The following is a 24,111-nucleotide window of genomic DNA, read 5'->3' on the forward strand; positions in this document are numbered from 1 at the left end:
TCTATGGCTTTACAGGCGAAGTTTACAAACCTAACTGTGTCCTGTGTAAATAACATGAATAATAGTAGAGTAAAATTACCAAACGCGTCTCCATTTAAATACGCACAAGAACACTGTTATTTAAAATTACTTCAAAAAGAAAAAGGGGAAGTAAAGAGAGACGTAAACAATGGTCACGTGTCTCAGGGTCAAAAGTTCCGCGGGATCCAACATGGCGGAGGAGTTGACAGCGGGTTCTTCTCCTTCTGCGCCAGACTCGGTGCAGTGTCCCGTTTGTTTGAAAGACTTTAAGCCGTCCGCCATCAACAGGCACCTGGACTCGTGTTTACTGGGCGGCCCCGCGGACAGCAGCCCCATGACGGCGGAGGACAGCGGGCCACCGGTGAAGAAGAAAGCCCGTAATAACGACGCAGAAAGTTCCGTGTCCAGTTCGTCATCCTCCGCGCCCGCCCCTATTTTCTCTGTGTTTCAATCGAACAAGAGTAAAACATCGGCTCTAAACGATCGCAAGAGTTTCACGAAACCAAACACCGGACCTGCCGTGAGTAAGGGGGTGAAACGCGGGTTGACAGAGGAGCCTGGACAGGAGAGCGCAGAGAAACCGGACGGTCCGAGCTGCGATGGGATTAACTCTGCATGTAGTAGTGGAGACATGGCACGGCGGTCACTGTTTACTATCGACAAGCCCCTCGCCGAAATACTGCGCCCGAAATCCCTGGAGGAGTATTTTGGACAGAACAAGGTAGTCGGGGAGCACACGCTACTAAGATCTCTCCTGGAAACACAAGACATCCCCTCTCTCATCCTCTGGGGGCCTCCCGGGTGCGGAAAGGTAACAGAAGCACTTGAAGACAGGGGCGGACTGGGACTGGAAAACAGCCCTGGACTCTGACCAGACTGGCCCAAATTAGCGTAAATGTGCACTTGCCTTAACGGAGCGCATTTTCTCCAGTTCGGCTTTACCCAAATCTAAAAGCTTCTCGGCTGGAGAGCAACAATGTAACGCCTCATTTGAAAGCTGAGACTACAAAGTGATTGCAACTTTTTGTCAAGTCGCCACATTTTTTGTCATAGTTTTGTTGTTTCTTCATTACTTTTTGTCACATTTTTGTTGAATTTTTGTTGATTTTTTTTTTTATTTTTTGTCATTTTTTTGTTGATTTTTTGCCATTTTTTTGTTGATTTTTTGTTGATTTTTTGTCATTTTTTTGTTGAATTTTTGTCATTTTTTTGTTGAATTTTTGTCATTTTTTTGTGGATTTTTGTCTTTTTTTTGTTGAATTTTTGTCATTTTTTTGTTGAATTTTTGTCACATTTTTCTTGAATTTTTGACACATTTTTCTTGAACTTTTGTCACTTTTTGTTGAATTTTTGTCACTTTTTCTTGAATTTTTGTCACTTTTTCTTGAATTTTTGTCACTTTTTCTTGATTTTTTTGTCACATTTTTGTTGAATTTTTGTCACTTTCTTGAATTTTTGTCACATTTTTGTTGAATTTTTGACACATTTTTGTTGAACTTTTGTCACATTTTTCTTGAATTTTTGTCACATTTTTTTGTGATGGTTCCATCACGTTTTTGTTGAATTTTCGTTGCTTTGTCATGTTTTTGTTGACTTTTCATCACATTCTTTGTCACTTTTTTTGATGCTTTTCCGGCACATTTTTGCTTTGTTTTCATCCTCTTTTTTCTCGCTGTTTTGATGCTTTTCTTTTTAGCTTTTAGATTTGGGTAAAGCTCGGTTGAGGCGGGACCGGTGGCCCTAGAGCCAGTGGCCCTTCTGTGCTCTTCCAGAATGGACACATGGCCAGTCCGCCCCTGCTTGAAGATGACGATTGTGCAGTCACCACAGTGTCAGTCTGTCAATGATTTTTGTCTTTGTGTTGTTGTTGTTGTTTTTGCAGACGACTCTAGCTCACATCATCGCCTGCTCCAGCAAAAAGAAGGGGACGTCGCGCTTTGTGAGTCTGTCTGCCACCAGCACATCGACAAGCGAGGTCCGAGAGGTCATCAAACAGGCACAGAACGAGCTTCGGCTGTGCAAAAGGAGAAGCATCCTTTTCATCGATGAGATCCATCGCTTTAACAAATTACAGCAGGTGTTTGACTTTTCATTGCTTTAATTCGAGAATACAAAAAACTTGATAGTAGCCTCTTAAGTTGCCACACTTCTCAGAGTCCATTTGAGTGTAATTCAGCAGCCCACATAAACATTGTAAATGGTTATTCTATACAGATACATAAAGTGCATGCAGCTTTTGATAATGTCCACGTTCTCCCTGTGCAGGACACCTTCCTCCCTCATGTAGAAAATGGGACAATAACCCTGATCGGGGCCACCACAGAGAACCCTTCATTCCAGGTGAACGCTGCGCTGCTGAGCCGCTGCAGAGTGTTGGTGCTGGAGAAGCTGTCGGTGGAGGCCATGGGCTCCATACTGCTCAGGGCTGTGGACACTCTGGGCCTCAGGGTGGTGGGGCCAGACACAACAAACCACAAGCCTCAAGACGGACAACAGTGAGTGATGTTTGATCTCGCGTTGTTGCAAATCAACAGGTTTGGTCAAGTGAGGGGCCTGCCCTTTAGATGAAAGTTTCGTTAGATTATGAGGTTGGAAGGTGTTCCAGTCAGCTGTCGCCAAGTCCAAGCCCAGATTTACTCCTAATAAAAACTGATGCTTTTGATCTGTGAGAAAATGCTTTTAATCCCTACTTACAATAAAAATAAAGGCAGAATTTTCTAGCCCACTTTGTCCAAAAATCAAGCTATCTGAATTAAAGTCCATGAACAAACACATTTAAATATAATAAGTTTTCCTCCTTTCTTTCAGGCCAGTGATTTACATAGAGCAACAGGCACTAGACACTGTCGCATATCTTTGTGACGGCGATGCCAGGACGGGTCTCAATAGTCTCCAGCTGGCGGTCCAAGCCCAGCTGAGCCAGGCCCAGAGTAAAGCTTTACAAGGCTCCTCCACTGAGGAGATCGTGGTGAAGGAGGATCATGTCAAAGAGGGCCTTCAGAGATCGCACATCCTCTATGACAAAGCTGGTAAGATGAAATTAATCTTTCGTTCTCACGCACCAGACTTTATTTATTGTCTTGTTGCACAGCTTGAAAAACTCGCATGAAAAATCTAAATATTTTTTGTGTGTGTGTGTAAATATAAACCTGGTTTACTTTGCAGGAGAGGAGCACTACAACTGTATTTCAGCCTTGCACAAGTCCATGCGAGGCTCCCATGAGAATGCGTCTCTTTACTGGCTGGGCCGCATGCTGGAGGGAGGAGAGGACCCGCTGTATGTGGCGCGGAGGCTGGTGCGCTTTGCCAGCGAGGACGTGGGTATGTCCCACTTTCAGATGTAGTCAGTGTTTGCAAGTTTTTCTCATTAAAGCACATAATTATGTATTAAATAATTAACTTTATTCATGTTCATTGTTATAGGGCTTGCAGATCCATTGGCTCTTCCTCAAGCCGTCTCTGCTTTCCAGGCTTGTCACCTTATTGGGATGCCTGAATGCGAGGTATGTTTTCAGAGATGTCTTCTTTTTTTTTCTTTTTTTTTTTTTAGTCCATGTTCAAAAGGTCGACATTTGCACTCCTATTGTCCACACCACAGGTGATCCTGGCCCAGTGCGTCATCTATCTGGCCCGTGCGCCGAAGTCTGTGGATGTTTACAAAGCCTATAGCAATGTGAAAGCCTGTTTGAGGAACCACAAGGGCCCTCTGCCGCCTGTGCCTCTTCACCTGCGCAACGCACCCACTAAACTCATGAAAGAACTGGACTACGCGAAAGGCTACAAGTATAACCCAGCCTTTAGTGAACCTGTGGAGCAAGAGTACCTACCCCAAGAACTTAAAGATGTGGACTTTTTTACCTGGAACCCGAAGAATACTATTTTTTAATAAACGATATATAAAACTTTTGGAGAAAAACATTCAGAATTTGAAAAAGCTAAAGTTTTTGTACAAGGCATTCAATTGGGTTATTAATTTACTCATTCACTTGCAAAAGTATATTTGTTAAATAAAGCTCTCATTTAAACAAACCAAATACTACATCGGTAAGTTGTGAGAGAATTGGGTCATATACACTATTGCAAAAGAAAAAATAAAGTTTTACCATCTGAAATAAAACAACATTTAACCTTCAATAAGTGCTAAACTTAATTACTAACAATTCTGGAATCATTTATTTACTACTTATTGTTTAATGTGTCCCAGCCATAAGTGTAAAAATTAAAGTTTTATTTTTGTAAATAAAAAAGGAAAATGTTTTCGTCATATTTGAAAACTTTATTGCTTTTGAAGTTGTGCTTCTCCTCAGTTCTTAGCCATCGTCTACAAAAGAAACATCATTGTTATTACACCTGAACATTACGTGATTTGTTTTTTGATACTGTGGATAACAGTGTGTCTATCCTCACCTCACTGATCCAGGGAATGAAAGAGGCCACGCGGGTGAACATCGTCGGCCTCTTGGGTGTGTTACAACCGCGCCCGTCCACGAAGCTGGTCACTCCCTCCACATACCACTTTCCATCTCTGCCTTGACAGTTCAGCGGGCCGCCAGAGTCACCCTTAAAGTGCATATGCCAGGTTAGATGCCATCCATTTCCCCAAAACATAGATAATTATATTTCAGATATGGCACAAAAAAGTAAATGTCATGGTTTTTTGTCCCTTCGAAAAAAGAAGAAAAAACATTACCACTTCTCTGGTTTGAAACTATGGTTAATGCTACTTGACAAGTGACACTAGGCTGAAACGCTTACATGACATGCTGACTTGCTGTCTCCTCCCGCACAGACCATAGTTGTCTTCGCAGAACTGCCCCACCAATCACTCTGACTGCAGACGCTGTGCTCCACCACGGGGAGGAGGGCCTGCTGCAGTGTAGCTGCTTGGGGACCACCCGCTAAATCGCGTCGATACAGTAGATGGCAGAAAAAACCAATAACACTTAATTTTGCAAAATGATGATTAACTTACAGTAAAGGCGACCCCAGCCAGTAACGTAGCAGGGGTAGTTGTGCGAGAGGGTGCTGCCTTGTCGTGGAAGGCAAGCCAGCTGAACTTTGTCATTCAAAACGGCACTGGTCTGGAGCTTCAGTAGGGCAATGTCATTACTACAGTGAAATAAAGGCACATGCATAATAAGGGTCAATGTTGTAGCATATTTCAATGTAATTTATGTCCTGTAAAAGTGGCATTTAAATTACATATTCCAAAGTTTAATGATTGCGCAATTATTGCCCAAAAAAAAAAAAAAAGCTGCATTATGGCTCAAAGTTTGGACACACCAGGCACATGATCAAATATAAAAGTAGTCAACCAGTCAAAACCGCTCCAAACCTACCCACACGATGGACAGTTGTTGTTCCACTTAGGATGAATGATCATTTTTTCCACTCTGAGAGACTGCTCAGGGCCCTCATCTTTATTCATGTCATGTTCAGCCAGGACCACGCGATATGTATGGAATCTGTAGTTTCAAACATTTTGAGCGTTTGGTTCTGTACAAAAATCAGTGTAATTTAACTATTATCCTACGTGATGCAGTGAGCCGCAGTCATGACCCAGTTGGGGGCGATGAGGGTCCCGCCACACGTGGGGAAAAAGGTCTCCAGGGAAATCTGCCAGGGCCAGCTGTACGGCCGGGCTTCCTCCCCGTTCACCACACGGTTGGTGTTGGGTGGGTAGCTGGGCACACCACACCCACACACTGGGGCAAAACATATTATTAAAAATTATCGATCAAAAATGAGGAAAAAATATATTATTTGGACTTACCAGCTGTTACACCCAGTAAGAGAACAAGTGCCAGCTCCATTTCTTATCAAAAGTGAGAAATGTTCATGTGGCTAATGCGCCAATATATGAACAACGCACAGACTGTCCCTGGGATTTTCCTCCCCTTTAGCAGGTGCACGGTCGCTGTGTACTCAATAAACATAAATGCCCCCACTGTCGCCTTTTTGTTGAGCAAAAAAGCATGTGTGATGAGAAAGTAATAAAAATGTGACGGAAATGCAAAAAAAAAAAAAGTTATAATTATATAAAAAATATGGTAAAAGATCGACAAAAGCATGACTAGAGAGTGATCAAAAAATGTGATGGAAAAAAACGACCAAAAAAGTTTTGATCGCTTTGGTAGGTCTTAGCTTTCAAATGAGGCGTTACACTGGACTATAGGCTGTAAACTCCAGTCAAGAAGCTTTTAGATTTGCTGTGGAATGAGTGAGTATCATTTTCACTCATGTAAAATTGCACATACTTATATTATATATAATATATAAATATTTGATGTGGGCTAACACCATGTGAGCAACAAGCTATTCTGAAGTGGTTGGATTGCGACTTTGACTGGTTACAATCATGTATTTTATTATATTGAAAATGTTGATGAAGCACATTTGTTTCCTCAGTGTGTAACCTCATGTGCCCGTAAACTATATACTATATAAGCTGATGTAAAAGTGGTGCGCCTGAAAAAACAGTTGTAATACTATGTGTGGCCTACCTGGCTCACACCCACTAGAGCAGGAGTGCCCAAAGTGGGGCAAATGTGGCCCGCCAGAACACTTTCGTCGGCCCACTAGAGTGTGACCTACTTTTGTGCCGCATCTGGTTAATACTAGCCTGGTTTTACCATACCCTCGTACTTACTTCGTTTCGTACAAAGGTCTGAAACTTCTCAGTTGAGCTCCGTTATCAGGTGGGAGGGGTGAACTCCTTTGAAACGACTGGATCAGATGTTCACTAGCATTTGGTCGTGACGTAATGCGCAAGAGTGAGTAAAGCAGCATCATAACTCTATGGGGCATTCCTTGCACATTCCATGGCTTCAATTTTAATTTCTTGATATTTAGGAGCCGAGCCACGATGGATTGAAGAGTTTCCATTTCTTTCGTATCCGGTGCCATTGGCAAACTACAACCATGGATCTATTATAAACTGGATAAGGCATGCTGTCCCAGCTCCTATCTCTTTACATAGGGGTGCCATGGATCTATTGACTACAACACGCAAATCGGCGCAAATGCTTGACGTCACCTAAAACACCCGCCTCCCCCGCTCGCCGAATGGTAGGTAGAAAGTCAACCGATGTAACGCGGCCACTGAGATCAAGCCCAGACGTACACATGTAAGGAAATGATAGTTGACCGGAGTTTACGGATGGCTTAGGCCAGGCTAGGTTAATACCCACTCTCTCCCATTCATTCTCAATGGTAAATATAGATGCAGTACACTTTTTGGCCACCAGCGTCAAATTGGGGGCGCTGTTTCACTCCTTTCGCAAAGTTAAGGAAAACAGATTTCTTTAGTTAGGCCATTTCGTTTATATTTACAGTTTGACTTCCTTTTTGGACACCAACAGGAAGTGACATAGACGAAGGCAAACCATTTTAAACTGTTGCCGTGCCAACCATGTTAAGTCAATGGGAAATGTGAGTCAAACTGCTATGGAACTTTACCTCTATCAGTGTCACTTCCTGTCAGCAGCTTAAAAATTCTAATAAAAATAACTTTTCTGCCCAACATTTCTTCATTAACATTGCTGCTGAAGTAAAATTGTAATTATGCAACTGATGTTTTCCTTTTAAATAAGTCATATTTTCAAAAGCATTAAAATCTTTCATGTGCACTTTGATACTATTGATCAACAATAACAAAGCAAAAAAAAAAATCTAAATACTTTTCAGCTACATAATGACAGCATTATTGAGTAGGAAAGGCCCATAAATGTCGATGATGTCTGGAGAACTACTGTAGTGACAAAACTCCCTAATCAACAGGTGGCGCTCCAAACCGACTATACTCCAATGCAGTTCTTCCCATTTCCGCTCCGGGATCGCCGAAGAAGAAGTTGTAGTTCAAAGATGGCGCAACCCGGTGTTTTACTCGTGCGGATGAGAGCGCTCTGCAGTTTGGGCAAATGTGTCCAGACAAGAGTCCAAACTGCGCCAAATTGGAGCGGGGAAATGCGCTGGTATCGGACCAACGCCCGGAGTCACCAGGATGAGGGGACAGACCATAATAAGAGAAAACGAGGTAAGATTTAGCACCCGGCGGCTAACGAGGCTAACTGTTGACATCTCGTAACATGCAGTGTGCTTCAAGGGCATGCCCATTGTATTAAGATGCTGTCTTTTTGTTTTGTCATTTGTATTTATTCAATTATTATTCTTTGCAACCCCTTTCGTGTTCAGATGGCCTTAATCCAAAAATATTTAAGGAGTTTCCAGATCCGAAAAGCCTTTTGCACAACACAATCTCCCGTTCACTGGGCATCAGCAATATATCCAAAGTGGTTCAGTACAGCTGCAGTGACCAAGCGGGTGTCAAGGTCAGTGGTAAACCTGACAAAAACAAGTGCTTGGTTTGAATATATGTTTTACAAAGTGTCATCTATTTGGTGATGTCCATGAATTACAGAAAGCAACAGTGACAGTGCTGTGGCCTTGTAAAATTGAAGAGGAGGGTTATGCTTCCAAAAAGGTTGATGCTGAACGAGCCGCCGCAGCTGCTGTATGTCAAAAACTCAAAGTAAGTAGGCCTACCTTTTTTAAATCATACAGTTTCACTCTACAACATATACATGTTTATTTAAAGGCGCATATCACTGGCATTATTCCAAACTATTTCATTATTTCATTAAACACACTATCTATTGTGCTATGTGCTGTTGGACTAATGCATTGTTATTGCTTGCAGGGCATGGGTGTGATTGGTCCAAACAATCAGCTTCCCCTAAGAAGAGCAGGCAGAACGCAAGGGGGGCTACAGTCACACCTCTATGATGAGGGCGATTTGTGTGGCGTTGATAACTCTGTGTCTAAATCTTTGTCAAATGGACACAAGAGTATGTCAGTAATATCGGAAAATCTAGAGGTTTCTCAGGCTGTTTCCCTTTTTCGACATCCCAAATCTCTCCTCATCCGGGTGCTCCAAGTGGCCACGTCTTCAAATAGGATCAACGTGAGTTGCCTGAAGAATGACGGGCTAAGATTGTCTTTCCCCATCTTCATCATGTGTGTGTTTTGTATTTACAGGAGCTGACTCAGTTTAAAACAACAGGAGGCAGAATAAAGACATGCGAGCTGACTCTGCATTGGCCTGAACAGATGAAATTCACAGCCACAGCATACAAGCGAGTAACTGCAGAAAAGAACGCAGCGGCTTTAGCATGTTTAAAACTTAAGGTATCAACAGTCTTCTAATACTTGATTTCAACTTGTCTCATTGAAAAACTGTCTTGTTAACAGAATTCACATCTGAGCTTTTAATCTTTTATTGTATTGTTAATTTGTATTGTTTAACAGGAACTTAATTTGCTTGACGAGAACAACAACCCTCTGACTCATGCGAAGTATCATCGTGACGTGGTGAAGGAGGCTGGAGCGAGGGACAGGCGGCCATTTCTGCTCAATGTCCCAGAACATCTTGAAGACTGTATAAAAGCATACCTTTCAGAGGTTGGTACACTCTACAGTAGACACATGATAACATGGTGATGAGCATTCAAGGCCGAACCCAGGGTGCTGAGGGTGCTGCAGCACCCCCTGGTGCATAGTTTGCAAACTGCAGGCACTATTAATAAATAGGTAATATGCACAGAAAAAGCTTTTATGGATAAATGTTGTCCCTCAGCGCCTCCAATTAAAATATCTTCCCACGGCTATGCTAGCATTTAAATTTGGAGAAAGTTGAAAACAAGACTAAACTCATGCTGGCTTTTCTCGATTACAAATTAGATTAACAGCTTTTATTAATCTATAAATGTGAACATATGTTTTAAGTAAGGGATAATGTATAGAACGCTGGTCATTATCGGGAAAATAAGCACCAACAGGGCGAACCGGACCCCGACGCAAAGCGGTGGTGAATCTATGGGTAAGTTGAAAGTCAGACTCACGCTAACTTCACGAGTGATTCCCCGACTTCTCTCGCAGTGACGGGGACAGATAGTGTCCGCTACTAACGTACGTGTGGAGTGATATGAAAGCACAAACTCCGTTGCCATTGGCAGCGGTCATTATTTTTTTCAGAGGTCCTTTATCAGAAAATAATGACCGGTAGAACGTTGGGAAATCCCATTCAAATCAACGGAGCTTCTACTTACGTTGTGAAGAGCCGTATAATAAGTGTGTTTAAAGTGAAAATAATTATATTAATGGTCATGATTGAACTGAAATGTCCCTTTATTCAGCAGCAGACGCTAATTTATTGTTTTTATTTTAGTATCCTGTGGCAGCCGAGGTCCAAAAGCTGTGGGAGGAAGAGGAGAAGGCGGCTCAGCAGGGAAACCAGGAGGAAGAGGGTGACGAAGACGACCTGGTGAAGGACGCCATCACAGGCCAACCCTACAGGCCTCTGCCTGCACTTCAGGCCCAACAGCTCAGCTCACACCTGCAGGAAGAGTGGGAGAACGCGCAACCCGGGGTGACCGTAGAGCTGCCGGTCGACGCCCACCGCGAGAGGGTGCTGTCTGCTGTCCAGTCCTCCAGGGTAGTGGTGATCGCTGGGGATACGGGGTGCGGAAAAACCACCAGGATTCCTCGCATTCTGCTGGAGGAAAGAGTCCGAGCAGGAGAAGGGGCGCACTGCAACGTCCTGGTCACGCAGCCCAGACGGATCAGCGCGGTGTCTGTTGCACATCGAGTGGCGCAGGAGATGGGCCCGACCCTGAAGCGCTCTGTGGGATACCAGGTAAATACAAGGCCATGTTGGTCATTGGAAGTAATGCACAGAAGAGAGAGCTACATAGTAATATTGTATAGATGATAAAGTCTGTTGTTCTGTTGTTGACAGGTTCGACTTGAGAGCCGGCCGCCAGACCAAAGCGGAGGGGCCCTACTCTTCCTCACTGTGGGCGTCCTGCTAAAGAAGCTCCAGTCCAACCCGTCTCTAAAAGGCGTGAGTCACGTGGTGGTGGACGAGGTGCACGAGAGGGACATCAACACGGACTTGCTGCTGGCTCTGCTGCGCTCCTGTCTGAAGGAGAACCCCGACCTCCGGGTGGTGCTCATGAGCGCGACCGGCGACAACCACCGGCTTTCGCAGTATTTCGGCGGCTGTCCCATCGTGAAAGTGCCCGGCTTCATGCACCCAGTGAGGGACAGGTTTCTGGAGGATGTGCTGATGGAGATGGGAAGACCAGCGCCAAACCAGCCAGAGAGCAGTGAGGTAAGAGTCGGAACTGTCTTTTAGTAGGAATATCAAAATCTTGGGAGGCCTTTTTCAAATCTAGTGTAATTCATTTTGCTAAAACACATTCTGTTGTGTGATTTCAGTTGCGTAAAGATGAGATCGCCCTGGATACGGATTTGGTAGCAAACGTGATCGAACATGTTGACAAAAAAGGAGAGCCTGGTAAGCTGTTACATCCTTGGCAGTTTTGAATCCTTTTCTGCTTCTCTCTAATATTGATTTACTCTCTAGGGGCAATTCTGTGCTTCCTCCCGGGTTGGCAGGACATCAAAAAGGTTCAAGAGAAACTCTCCGAGAAGCACCACTTTTCATCAAGCAGACACATGATCGTGCCCTGTAAGATATCCTGTAAATAAGTTTGTCAGTTAAAAGACACGCCTTTTCTTAATTGAATCTTATTGTTTTAGTGCACTCGAGCTTATCTGTGGCCGACCAGCAGACAGTGTTCCAGCACGCCCCCGCGGGCCGGAGGAAAATAGTGCTGGCCACTAACATCGCAGAGACTTCCATCACGATAGACGACATCGTGCATGTGGTGGACGCCGGGATGCACAAAGAGCAGAATTACGATACAAGAACCAAGGTTAGGGAAATGAGGAAGTCCACGTTTTCCAAAAGGCCAACACCTTTTCTGAGATTAAGCACAAATTTGAATCAATGACGTCACATTTTGGGAAGACGAGTAAAAGGTCTTATCAGCAAATACAACGTCCCTGTGTTTCCTTAAGAAGAGCGCGTTGGTTAAAGACATGCCTTTTAAAATGCGCACTGAAGACGAACTCAATCTAACCTACTCAGATCTAGATAAATATTCTAAGCTCAATTATTTTAACCCACGCTAAAACATACATTTTTTTGCAGTGGTGTTGCAGCACTAATTGCATCTCTTGTTTGTAGGTTTCCTGTTTGGACACAGTGTGGATTTCCCACTCCAACGTCACGCAGAGAAAAGGCCGAGCAGGGCGATGCCAGCCCGGACACTCATACCACTTATTCTCACAGAAACAGCTGAAATCCATGAACCCCTTCCCCATTCCTGAAATCCTGCGCACACCTTTGGAGAATTTAGTCCTGCAAGCCAAAATTCACAGCCCCAGTATCAAGGTATGGGCCAGAAACTGTTTTTTTTATAGTGTTTTTATATAATCAAGTAATTTTAAGAACTGTGATTATATATTTTTTCTATGTTTAGGCTGTTGACTTTTTAGCACAAGTACTCGATAGTCCTGATAAGGAGGCTACAAGAGATGCTGTGCAAAATCTACTAGACATTGGTAAGCGCAAACACATTTTCTTTCACTTTTCTTTGCATTTGTTCTGCATTATTCAGATTTTGCCTTTGGTATTGTAAATACAACAAGTAAAAACAAAGGGGCACAGCTGTGGGAACATATTTTGGGGCGCTGAAGGCATATTTCCAATTTTTTCATATTGCTTGCAATGCATAAACTATCCACCAGGGAGTGCTGTAGCACCCTCAGCACCCTGGGTTCCCACGACCTTGAAAGGACTCAAATTCATTATTTAGTTGTATTTCACAGCTAATTCTGGTCTATGTGTGAACTTCATAAACATGGAGCTTTATGGCATGTGTCAGAATAGGCAAGTGAGGAAAAAATATGCAGAGTGACAGAAATGTGCACAAAACACAAATGGTTGGTTCAAGGTATATTTTTAGGCCAGGGAAAACGTGACTGAAAGCAACAAAAAGTCAATGTAGCTTAATAGAGGCCCTTTAGTAGTTCTTGCCTTAATTATAACTTGATATGTTGCCCTTTCGCAGGGGTGCTGGACAAAACCGAAAGCCTGACGCCTTTGGGTGAGCGTGTGGCCTGCATGTCGTGTGACCCTCGTCTGGCCAAAGTGCTGGTTCTGGGTGCCTTGTTTCGATGTGCCCTCCCTCTGCTGGCTGTGGCCGCCTGTCTCACCAGGGACCCTTTCCTCAACAGTCTACAGAACAGGGCACTCGTCACTAAGGTTGGATCCTTTACTTTCTATGAGTTTAACAAATTTTGTTTCAAGATTTATTCACAGTATGTTTTGGTTTTGTTTTTTAATCCCGCAGGCTAAGGGATCTTTGAGTCTGTCGAACTACAGTGACTACTTGGTGTTCAGTCAAGCAATTTTAGGCTGGAGAAAGGTTCAGCAGGAGGGGGACCGAGAGGAGAGAGATGAATACTTGGATAAATACGCTCTGTCCAGGTTTGGTCTACGTTTCATCAACGGTGAGTAAGGCGCATTGAGTTGCCTTGTGTACGAAATGCGCGGTATAAATAAAGTTGCCTTGCCTTGCCTTAAGTCACAATTTACAGCTTTGTTCACATAATACCTAAACTAAACTTCACCGTTCTTTCTCCCTCAGGTCTTATTTCTCAGTTTAGTGATAACCTGTGTGACGCGAAGCTAGTGTCTCGCGCCAATGACTGTCAGCGACAGGCCTCTATCTGCAACAAGCACAGCTCTGAAAACGAGCTGCTCAAAGCCGTACTGCTGGCAGGACTGTACCCAAACCTCATCCAGGTAGAGCTTGACAATCATAACTTATTGTCATTTTACAAATTAATGGAAATATGTGGGATCATTATCCTGATTGGTTCACTACAGCAGTGGTTCCTAACCTTATTTGTCTCCCCCTTGAGTTTTTCATTTACACCCTCAATAAACTTCCTCAAGGATCCTGACAATACTTTTACTAAACTATGGCTATTTAGTATTTACTACTGTTTTTAAAATAAAGTTAAAGTACTATAGTAACCCCAGGTCCCCGTATCCCTGGTTGGGAAACACTGATAGCATTATTGTCATTTCCGCCGGGTGAAATCGAAACAGAATTACTCTCAAACCTTTTGCACGCTGAACAGTGGTTAACCTTATATTCAGAGCAATATGAAAAAGAGTTTGTATGTTCAGCTTCCTGACGGCCTGGTGGACACAGCTGCCCTTTAGACTGAGAGCAATGACTTTTCATGGGCTTAATACACATATAGTTATGCTTTTAATATTATTATGACTTTACACACAGTTGTCATTGTATATCAGTCTGTGTATCTGACAATGGTTAATGCTTTTTTCTTTCAGGTAAAAAAAGGTTTTGTCAGCAAAGGCGGACGCTTTCGACCCAACGCTTTGGCCTTCAGAACGAGAACAGGGCCGGTGCTGCTTCACCGCTCCACTGTCAACAGGTTTGACACGTAACATCAAGACTATGTGTGTTTGTGCACAAGCTAAACGTGTCCTCTTTTTTGTATATTGTAGAGGGAAGGAAGAACTCCCCAGTCGCTGGCTCACATTCTACAGTGCAGTCAAGTCCGACGGGCAGGTTTTCATCAGAGATTCTTCTGCAGTGCACCCACTGGCCCTGCTCCTGCTCACCGACTGTGACCTCCAGGAGAGAGGTAGGACTTGTGCTCTTCTGCAGGTTTACTGACTAGTCTAGTACAAACATACAGGCATATAAACATAAAACTGTTGTTATTGCAGTGACCGGTGACCGAGTAGAGGTTTCATTCCCGGGACATGCTCTGGTCCGCTGCGAGATGTCGGCCAGCACCTGGGAGCTGCTTTGGGAAATGCGCACTTCTATTCTCACCATGTTGTACAGAAACCTCAACAACCCCAGTAATATAGTGCCCTACTCCAAACAGGACGATAAACTCATCTCACTGCTGGTCCAACTGCTCAACGAGATAGACCCCAATCCGTTTGCTCATAACAGCGACAGTGAGGTGGACTGAAATGATGTTCTTTTTTTTTTTTTTAAACGTTAACTTATTTAGTTAATTTATGTTTTGTTTTTTTACATCAACAAACTGAGGTCTGGTAAAGTGTAATCCATTTGTTTGGATTGAGTTGTCCTTTTGCTTCATGGTAAGCGGAGATTAAACTTGCTCTAAATGAGTAAAAAACAAGAACTGTGCAAAGTGAGAAAATGCTCTATGACATTATAACTTTTATTATTTTGTATATTTGTCTCAAATGTAAACACTATGAAATGGTTAGAGAATAAATAATTCAAGAAAACTCTGTCATGAACTGTGTGTGGAATGTGACGAGGCGACCCAGAAAATCCTCTATGACGTCCCCCGGGGCCCTAATGCAAAATCTGCAAAAGAGAAGTTCATTAATAGCAATGTTACTATTGGGCTGGGCAATATGGCAAAACGATCAATTACTTTCCCACATTTTGATCAATCTTGAATTTCAATTAAGTTAATACTAAAACAAATAAGGCCTAAAATGGTCAATGAGGGAGACGTTTCAGGATAAACCTCAGCTTTAACAAGGCTGCAGTAACTATAGCACTCAAATATTTCCATTTGTTGCCACGAGATTAGCTGTAGACTTCCAATTAAAAGTGGCAACAATTGATTGAAATGTGATTATTTGCACAGATATCCCTTGTGTTACGCGATATCGGTAAGTACAGTGTACCGTATGTGGTAGGTTCCTTCTTTCTGTCCGTACTCGCAACCAGGAGTGATAAATGCACCGCTTTCTTCCAGAAGTCTGACACAGTAAAACGTGTCCGGCTCCATTCCCAACTCCTGTATTTCATACGCACACGTTAGTAATTATATGTTTAAAAGTACTCTAGTATAACTTCGGTAGATAAGAAGAAGCTTTATTGTCCCCTGAGGGAAATTTGTCTTCCACCACACATCACCCTGACAACAATTCACATTCTATGAAATTACATAAAGAAAAAATACAATGGAGGACAGCAGAACGTGTGTACTGTAGGTGTATAATTTTAAAATATACACAATTATAGTGACAACACTCCATATTAGAGCCGGGACGATACACGTTTGTCGCAATCCAAGACCTGTTACAATATACAGCAATATGTTCCAATGGACAAAGTATTACATTAATGCTTTGTCAGTGTGACAAACTGCTTTATTTTACCCTGGGAAAATAAGAAAGCACAATTTGAATATCCACATTTAATAAAATAAAATACAAAATGCCATTGTTTGAGAACAGGTTCACAAACTAGGAATTTTTCTCAGTGCTAACGTGCAACATAAAACATACAACGCACAATCTACATAAAAATAAGCTGTAAAACTTTAAACTATAAGGCTATAGGGGGCATGCATAAGAATATTAAACAAGATAAATAATAAATAAAATAAATAAAGGTAAAATATGGTAAGACGACAACAATTGACATAGAACAACAGCGGGATTATACAGATGTGTAGGTGTATAAAGTGATCAAAGTAAATGATCTATGGACACATTGCAATAGGGCAGATACATCCATGAGTCTGTTTCTAAGTTATGGGTCTTGTTTTTTGTTCATGAGTCTGACGGCGGAGGGGGAAAAAGTGCAAAAGACAGAAGTCCGGCTCTTTTTAATCTCTTAACCCCCGACTTCAGTTCAGCTTTACCCAAATCTACAAGCTTCTCAACTGGAGCGTTAAGACCTACAAAACTGATCTTAATTTTGGTCATTTTTGTCATTTTCGTTGCCGTGTTTTTGTCACATTTTTGAAGCGTTTTGGCATACATTTCGCTCAAAAGGAGTGGGCAGAAGAAAGAAGCTTATGAGCGCCTACCCCTAACTGAATATGATAAAGCATTTCATTTGACAAAAGTACAATCAATGTAAAAGGGAACAAAAACAACAATGAGGAACAAAAGGGTGAAGTGCACAGTCTGGTCATGGTTGGCAAGATGGCATTTATGTTAAGGAAGATTCGCCTAACAAGTAACACTAATTACAACAAGAACAATGATGATGATAATTCTATGTAATGAAATCGGGATCACTCTCGACCTCTGAAGCTTCAGTTTCCACAGCAATAATAAGAAAATAAGTTTACATGTTCGGTCACGCATCATTTTGTGAATGGTCTCATTGACTGAAAAGAAGGACTTGTTACCTTTCAGAACAGCTTGTTAACACAGACCAAACTCACAACCACTGTTTGCACTGTTTATAATTAACAGAATGGAACACTATAATAAGAACGCTCTTGTTTCATGTAAGATCCTTACAAAGCAAGTAACAAAAGGTGATCATTAATATATTTCTTTGGTTACCAATGCCCAATATAACCCATAATCACTTGTTTGATGACATAAGGGCACATAAATATATATTTATTATACTCTGTGATCTTGTTGCTCCAATTGTCATTACGATACTCAACACAATGTTAATCTGTGTACATTTTTATTTTATTTTACTTTTCTTAAGCACTTTTTTGTCGTGTTTTTGTCACTTTTTAATCGTGTGTTTTTGTCACTTTTTTTTAAATTGTGTTATTGCGTTTTTGTTGCTCTGTTGCCACTTTTTTTCTGTTAAATTTGGGTAACGCCAAACTGGCAAACAAAACTCTTTAAAGCAAAGACATTTGTATATTTTTTTTTTACATCAAAAGTATCAAAAGTATTGGTTTGCGATACAATACATGTATCACGACAAAGTATCGCGATATATTGCAAAAAGATATTTCGTCCCAGCCCTACAGTAAATATACAGTATTAATCATTTAAAGGGATGACCTTAGCTTTCTGAAGTGCTTTTGGAGGGAGCTCCACTCTTGGAAATGCGAAAGCCCCGCCCTCCACAGGTTGACAAGAGACACCGGGCAGGCTGTTCAGAACCTCATGCACTCTCCTCACGGTCGCTTTAATCACAGCGTGCATTTGCCTAGTCTCCTAGATGGAACAAAAAAACAGATGATTTAGCGTTTAGCCGTGCAAATGCTCAGAAAGCTCACATGAACACACAAACCGTTTCAAAGAGCGGGTAGGACGGGTCTCCGAGGCGAGGGGGATTTGCCAACACACTGAGGGCAACCTGACCTGCAGTGGGTGCGTTGTCCTTTGAGAACACAGTGCACGCATGTTTCAAAACAGCTGGATCCATATTCACCAACTCCACATAACCCCCACGCAGGCCGCACCTATCGGAACACAGGTCAGGTTATAGTTTCAACTAAAGGGGCATCGTGCGGCCTGTGAATCACAAATGGCCACGCGTTGAGGAAGACACTGGAGGTGAGGCAGGCGGAACTAGGACGCACTCTCCCAGGAAGCCTTTGGATGCCGAGTGAAACGACGCCAGCTCCACCGTATCAGAGAACGGCGGTCCCATTTCAGCCAAGACCTTCTTATAGGAAACAAACTCTACATCGTCCGTGTAAACGCAGTCCTGATAGACCTGTCCGAGAAAAATCCTTATTCTCACCTAATTATGTCAACAATGGATTCGCTTTGGCAGATAAGAGAAACGAACCTCATCTGCCAGTAGGAAGAGCCTCTTCTCGGATGCAAACCGGATTACGTCTTGGATAGATTTCTTTCTTTGGACGTGACCTGTATGTTATAGCATTTTTTTTAATTTATTCAAGAGATAACAAAAGATAACAACAAAAGATATAAATGAAAACAAGATATGTCCGTCTCTCGATACATCATGAATGACCCATGAATGATACTTTTACTCTGACTTCTTTTGTTACTGTTATCATGTACATTGTAAATCATGATAAGAGCACACGATATAAGAAATATGTTTTGTATAGGTTTAGTTTTCCAATAATTGTAATACTTAATACTTCAATACTTAATACTTCAGCACTACATTTTGTTCCCAGATCTTACCTGGTGGATTTCCAGGATTGATGACGTACAGTGCGACCGGAGTGCACACTTGTTTGGCATTTTCCAGCGCTCGGTTCAGCTCCTCCATCCGCAGCTCCCAGCCGTGCTCCTCGCTCAGGTAGTAGGGCACAGAGACACCCCCCAGGCTGAGCAGGGATGCGATGGACGTGACGTGGCAGGGTATGGGAGTCAGCACCCCCGATCTGACCTCACCATGGCCATGCACCAGCAAGCTTAAAATGTTCTATAGTGATTTGTTTTTTTTAGGAATCAAAGACATTTGGCACCCAATGGAAAAAATACAGCGTACAATAGCCCTAAGTGGGGCCTTGATTTGGCCTGCCAGGGGGGCAATTGTCAATGGACCTAACTATAAACATTAGGCCCTTTTAGTTAGGGCTAAGTAGTAAAGACTTTGTAACATGTGTTTCAGATGTTACCTGCAGTGCCCACTGTGAGCCAGAGGAAATGAAAATATTTTCAGCTTTGGGAGGAACACCACCATCTCGTCTGGCTATGTATTCCGAAATCTGTTGAGCCACTTGAGGAATACCGGGTAAATCAGTATATGAACCTAGAAATTTTAATATTTTAATTTCAAATTAATTTACATAAAAGACATTAAATATGTACCTATAATGACAAAGTACCCTTAAAGTTTACATTCCCCTCTGCTCTCATGCTTACCCATACTGCCCCCCTGGCATTCGCTGAGCAGTCCTCCAGCCCTCTGCTTGACATCTGTGGGGAGTCCTGTACTGTCCAGGAGCTGTGGATACAGGCATGCAGCCAGCACCTAAAAGATGATAAGAATGACACCCACAGAAGTGACCAGACATGTACATGAAACAGTTACCTGTCGGACGAATGTGAGAGGCTTTAGCCCTGCCCTCTGGGGATCACCCCACGCCACATCTATCACCTCTCTGAAAGGCTTTTTCACCCCCTGCATAAAAATACAGAATTTATTTCTAAAATAGAAAAGATTTTAGAATTAGAAAAGAATGAGAAAAACCTGTTTAAGCTCTTCTCTGATCTGTGCTGCTCGGAGAGCTATGGGTATGTACTGCAAGGGCTTGATGCTCCTCACACAGGGGCTGATCTCCTGAAGAACAGACATCTCTCAGTGAGGCAACTGCCGGAGCTTCTTTAAATACCAGAACAGGTTACTTATTATCAGACAGATGAAACACTGAAATACCCAACATGAAGTTGATCTTTAATCCCCCAAGTCTCTCTTGACCCCATGGCTCTTACTCACATCTCAAGTTGCCATTGCACCCCAAAAATTGTATGTGAAAAGTTTTAAGCAGCAACGTATTGTTAAAATAAATTTATTTAGAACAGCACATATAACACATATAGTTTTTATTGGTCTGTTCTTTTACCAAGTCACAATCCATATTCATATAGGAATATGTGTATTAAATTTGGTTTCTAGTCGGACATAAATAAAAGGCGTACACAGTACTTCCTGTTTTGTTTTTCTTTCGCTTGCGTCTGCTCGGTTCTGAAGACATGGACCTGTCATCAGGACGCAGTGAAGAGCGTACTGTGGACGTAGGACAAAGCGCTGTGTTCTCGGCCCGGTGGACCGTGTGAACCTCGGGCTTCAGCAGCGGGCTTCAGTTGCACCTGTGGCGGGACTGCCTGGTTCGGTTCGTCGCAGCGTCATGGCTCTGAGCTCGGGCTGGGCTCCTCCAGCCCCTCTGCCTGCCTCTCAGCAGGCTGTGTGCAGCGGCTCTGCCGCCACCGCTTGCTGCAACACGGTACTCATGTCAGTCCGGGTTTCGGTGTGCCACTCCGGGATCCGGCCGCTGTGCCTTCCCGGGGCAGGTAGCGAGGCGCTCCGGCTGCAGCTCTCCATGGACCCGAGCCGCGCGGGAGAGTTCCGCCTCGCGCTGCGAGACACGAGCGGCAGCCGCAGTGTGGTGAGCCCCCCACAGATGCTTACAGTGGTTTCACGGGTTTTCCAGGGCTGTGACTCACTGCTGGGGAATGATTCACCTCCACCTGATCAGGCCATTTTAAGGTGGCCTAGTCCAGGTTCCCCCTTCTCTCCTTATTGACAACATCTGCATTAACAGCCCAGTAAACCCACCTTTTTCAACAGCATGACCTGTGAACCTTCCAAGGCCCAGATTCATGAGGTGTCAGTGACCTTATGCCTTAAGACCTGCTACTCATTTTGTGTCTCTTTGCACAATATCCTCAGTTCTTTACCTCATCCATAATTGAATGCAGTTCAAGTATTATTATTATTATTATTATTATTATTATTATTATTATTATTATTATTATTATTATTATAAGTATTTACCAGATTTGCTTCCGCAATGATGGCAAGGGTTGGAATAAGGCTGCAGTAAATGCACAATAGCCTACCTGGGGAAGTATGTGTGACTGAATGAAAACTGAGCAGTTCCTATACTTCAACTCAAACAACTAAACTGATTTAGTGTAAAGCACCTGTTTGCAATGACAGAACACTATTTTCCTATTTGTATCCTTAAGAGTTCAGTGCTTAAACAAAAATATACTACCGACAGATCCCCACAATTCACATAGATGGTCCTATGTGTACTGTCCTTCATCCATTGCTCCTCTTTGACCCTTGCTCTGTCTAAATTATGGCATCAGGAGCTGTTGACGCCTGCTATAAAAAAAAAAGTAATTTGTCACTAAAACCTGCGCTTGTGTGCTCCATCTCCTCAGTTCATCGCAGAGTTTGACCTGCGCTCGGTGCAGTATGAGGTGAAGTCCCCTCGCTGTCACGAGATGCGTCTGGCCGCCCCGCCTCACGACTGCATCCGCTTCAACTTTCGCTGTGACCGAGAGGCAGAGGAGTGGGCTACTGTGGTCATGTCCTCACTCCGAGAGGCGCATAGAGGTACGGCCCATCCGAGTTCTCCACTTTCCTGATTGTGAGAGGAGGAGGTGCAGTTGCCTGACTTTATTATTATAACATATTTGATTTATGATTTTCTCCCGACAGTTGCAAATATCAACCCCTGTGAATCGGACGGTACGCACACGGCAGCAGAGGCCTTCAGCTCAGCCCCCTCTATCCCTCGCGCCGGTGAGTGCCTCTTTTTGTCGCCATGTTGTTCCTCCTAAGCGTTCTTTGACCCTTTCTGCCTGTCTCGCCACAGAGGACCTGTGCCTGGAGCTGGCCAAAGCGATAGAAGCCGGCGACAGTCAAGCGGCCTCACAACACGCCTCATCTCTGGCGCGTCAGAAAGCCTCGCTCACCATTCAGCTAACTCAGAACAACTACTCGGACGGGGAAATCAAGTGAGATGCCAGGAGGGCTTGGGTCCATTTGGAGTTGAAACCTTCTTAGTTTAAGATTGTAAAGTGTGTATTCTTTTTCCTCAGTTTGTCGGTGGTAGTGGAAGATGTCTCGTCATCCTGTTGTGTCACAGTTAAAGTGTTTCCTTACATGACAGTGGCTGCTCTGAAACAGCAGGTCAGTTAATGCGTCAGCCTATGACAACCAGTACTACTACTGCAGTACAGTCAGTGCAGTACTTGTCTTGTTGCTGAAGCTCAATGTCAGGCTTATTTTTCTACCTCATTTTGTTGAAACAAGTGAGGATTTGATCAAATTGTCCTAAATGGATTAAATGGTCAAAATGGACTATACTTGTGTGATGCTAACAGCTGTGTGTCTCCTGTAGGTGTTCCTAGAGTATGGTTTTCACCCTCGGGTGCAGCGCTGGGTGATTGGACAGTGCCTGTGCACAGATCCCAGGACTCTGGCCTCATATGGGGTGCAGAAAGACGGGGACACAGCATACCTGTACTTAATCTCAGCCCGACAGGCACACATCACCAGACAGCTGTTCCAGCAGGACCTGGAGAGCGCGCTCCTTGCCCCCCCTCCGCCCCCAGGGAACGGGCCTATGTCCCAGGACCGCAGGGGCTACAGCACCCTGCCCACCAGGCTACACAACAACCAAGGTTTGGGCATAACACATTGATGTTTTTTGTTTGTAGAATGTTTTAGAATGTAATGTTACATACCGACTCAATTATATCATTAATAGATACATTTAGAATAAGTGTTTGTGAGCAGCAACCTCTTGACTAGTAAGATTGAGCTTTCACGACATTTATGCCAACTTTTGTTAACCAAAGTGATGTTAAACGTGTAAATGATGGTTTGTTCATCTGCAGGAGGCTCTGGATTAGGAGTGGACCTTAAAGATATCCTTGACTTTGAGAATCTACAGATAAGTGACAAAAACAACAAAGCCAGTAAAACACAGGTACGTCCTCACCGTTTGTCCCCATAACAATATTGGCTGAAGTTTTTTATGCTTTCCTATCTGTGTCTTAGCAAACTGAATGGGCCTGTCCTTTGTGTACGTTCATCAACAAACCATCTCGTCCCGGCTGCGAGATCTGCGCCACGGCCCGCCCCGACACACGCGCGCTGCAGCAGGTACCTCCCGATATTTAGTCCAGCACATCGTCCTACGTCTTTGCCGTTTCACACTAACCCGAGTGACTTTTATTTCTTCTGCAAAAGGACAAAGGGAGGCGAGATGACCGAGGAGACACCGGGGTAGGCAGTAGCTGACCTGTTTGGAGGAATGTCTATTAATGTTTATTTTCAGACACAGAATGAGGGTTAACGTCTTACCGATTAACTCACACACTCATGGGGCTGCGTTCACACTTGTTGCAAAATCTTGACAGAACTTTTACATCTCTTTAAACTCTTCTCTAGCATTGCAGAGAAAGACTCCTCACACCTGGAGGCGACAGGTGCGTAGAAGGTGGTTTAACTTATGTAAAAAATATAAAAGCTCTAGTACACTCTTGTAAACTTTATTGTTATTGACCTTGGTCAGGCCTGAGGCCCCCAACAAATGATAAACAAATGATGTGTCATCTCGACCACCCATAAAGCCTACTCTGGGTCACTATGGAACATACATGTAAGTCATGTAGTTGTTCATGATATACAAACAGCGTGCATCAATGATCAAAATATATTCGTAATTGTATTAATCATATAATATTATACATAAATATTTAGATCATTAAAACATTTAAAAGCATCACAAATTGCATACATTTCTACAAGAAAATCACAAAAACACGTCACAAAAGACGGAGCTGACTTCTACCAGAAGCCTCAAAGGGGAAGGAAACTCCTCGTTACAAACATGATCATTTACATCATGACATTAAATTGAAGTTCATGTGAGTAGAGCAGGCGCGCACATCCAAGGTGGTCTAAAGCGACCGTGCTGGACCCAAAAAGA

General features: G+C 43.2%; 5 protein-coding genes across 5 annotated transcripts; 3 read left to right on the top strand and 2 right to left on the bottom strand.

Moving 5' to 3' along the window:
- Nucleotides 1–204: 204 nt before the first annotated feature.
- On the top strand, nucleotides 205–4,048 carry wrnip1 (WRN helicase interacting protein 1). Its single transcript, XM_079570070.1, has 7 exons — nucleotides 205–832; nucleotides 1,904–2,098; nucleotides 2,287–2,516; nucleotides 2,830–3,050; nucleotides 3,187–3,342; nucleotides 3,445–3,524; nucleotides 3,620–4,048. Exons 1-7 carry the CDS (start codon nucleotides 212–214, stop codon nucleotides 3,905–3,907), a joined length of 1,791 nt encoding a protein of 596 aa, XP_079426196.1. The 5' UTR covers nucleotides 205–211; the 3' UTR covers nucleotides 3,908–4,048.
- Nucleotides 4,049–4,314: 266 nt separating this feature from the next.
- LOC306972235 (proproteinase E-like) lies at nucleotides 4,315–5,834 on the bottom strand (the record flags this gene model as incomplete). The annotated part of the gene is made up of 7 exons (XM_079568783.1): nucleotides 4,315–4,342; nucleotides 4,429–4,581; nucleotides 4,777–4,919; nucleotides 4,994–5,130; nucleotides 5,361–5,486; nucleotides 5,555–5,726; nucleotides 5,795–5,834. The coding sequence occupies 7 exons, from the start codon at nucleotides 5,832–5,834 to the stop codon at nucleotides 4,325–4,327; spliced, it is 789 nt and encodes a 262-aa protein (XP_079424909.1). The 3' UTR covers nucleotides 4,315–4,324.
- A 2,044-nt stretch (nucleotides 5,835–7,878) lies between these two features.
- dhx30 (DEAH (Asp-Glu-Ala-His) box helicase 30) lies at nucleotides 7,879–15,143 on the top strand. The gene is made up of 19 exons (XM_079568765.1): nucleotides 7,879–8,056; nucleotides 8,215–8,351; nucleotides 8,441–8,551; nucleotides 8,720–8,983; nucleotides 9,058–9,207; nucleotides 9,328–9,480; nucleotides 10,247–10,714; nucleotides 10,817–11,191; nucleotides 11,299–11,377; nucleotides 11,447–11,551; nucleotides 11,623–11,798; nucleotides 12,113–12,319; nucleotides 12,408–12,489; nucleotides 12,999–13,192; nucleotides 13,281–13,440; nucleotides 13,578–13,735; nucleotides 14,294–14,397; nucleotides 14,471–14,610; nucleotides 14,696–15,143. Exons 1-19 carry the CDS (start codon nucleotides 7,885–7,887, stop codon nucleotides 14,947–14,949), a joined length of 3,489 nt encoding a protein of 1,162 aa, XP_079424891.1. The 5' UTR covers nucleotides 7,879–7,884; the 3' UTR covers nucleotides 14,950–15,143.
- A 42-nt stretch (nucleotides 15,144–15,185) lies between these two features.
- Nucleotides 15,186–20,355, bottom strand: LOC306972236 (alanine aminotransferase 1; the record flags this gene model as incomplete). The annotated part of the gene is made up of 13 exons (XM_079568784.1): nucleotides 15,186–15,317; nucleotides 15,647–15,759; nucleotides 17,732–17,887; nucleotides 17,964–18,135; nucleotides 18,256–18,392; nucleotides 18,468–18,547; nucleotides 18,836–19,079; nucleotides 19,276–19,409; nucleotides 19,523–19,631; nucleotides 19,692–19,781; nucleotides 19,851–19,940; nucleotides 20,037–20,052; nucleotides 20,300–20,355. The coding sequence occupies 13 exons, from the start codon at nucleotides 20,353–20,355 to the stop codon at nucleotides 15,227–15,229; spliced, it is 1,488 nt and encodes a 495-aa protein (XP_079424910.1). The 3' UTR covers nucleotides 15,186–15,226.
- sharpin (SHANK-associated RH domain interacting protein) lies at nucleotides 20,304–24,111 on the top strand. The gene is made up of 9 exons (XM_079568766.1): nucleotides 20,304–20,766; nucleotides 21,551–21,725; nucleotides 21,831–21,914; nucleotides 21,988–22,129; nucleotides 22,214–22,304; nucleotides 22,516–22,798; nucleotides 23,015–23,106; nucleotides 23,178–23,282; nucleotides 23,370–24,111. The coding sequence occupies exons 1-9, from the start codon at nucleotides 20,509–20,511 to the stop codon at nucleotides 23,418–23,420; spliced, it is 1,281 nt and encodes a 426-aa protein (XP_079424892.1). The 5' UTR covers nucleotides 20,304–20,508; the 3' UTR covers nucleotides 23,421–24,111.

Source organism: Gobius niger, assembly GCF_951799975.1.
Source record: "Gobius niger genome assembly, chromosome: 13".
Lineage (NCBI taxonomy): Eukaryota > Metazoa > Chordata > Actinopteri > Gobiiformes > Gobiidae > Gobius > Gobius niger.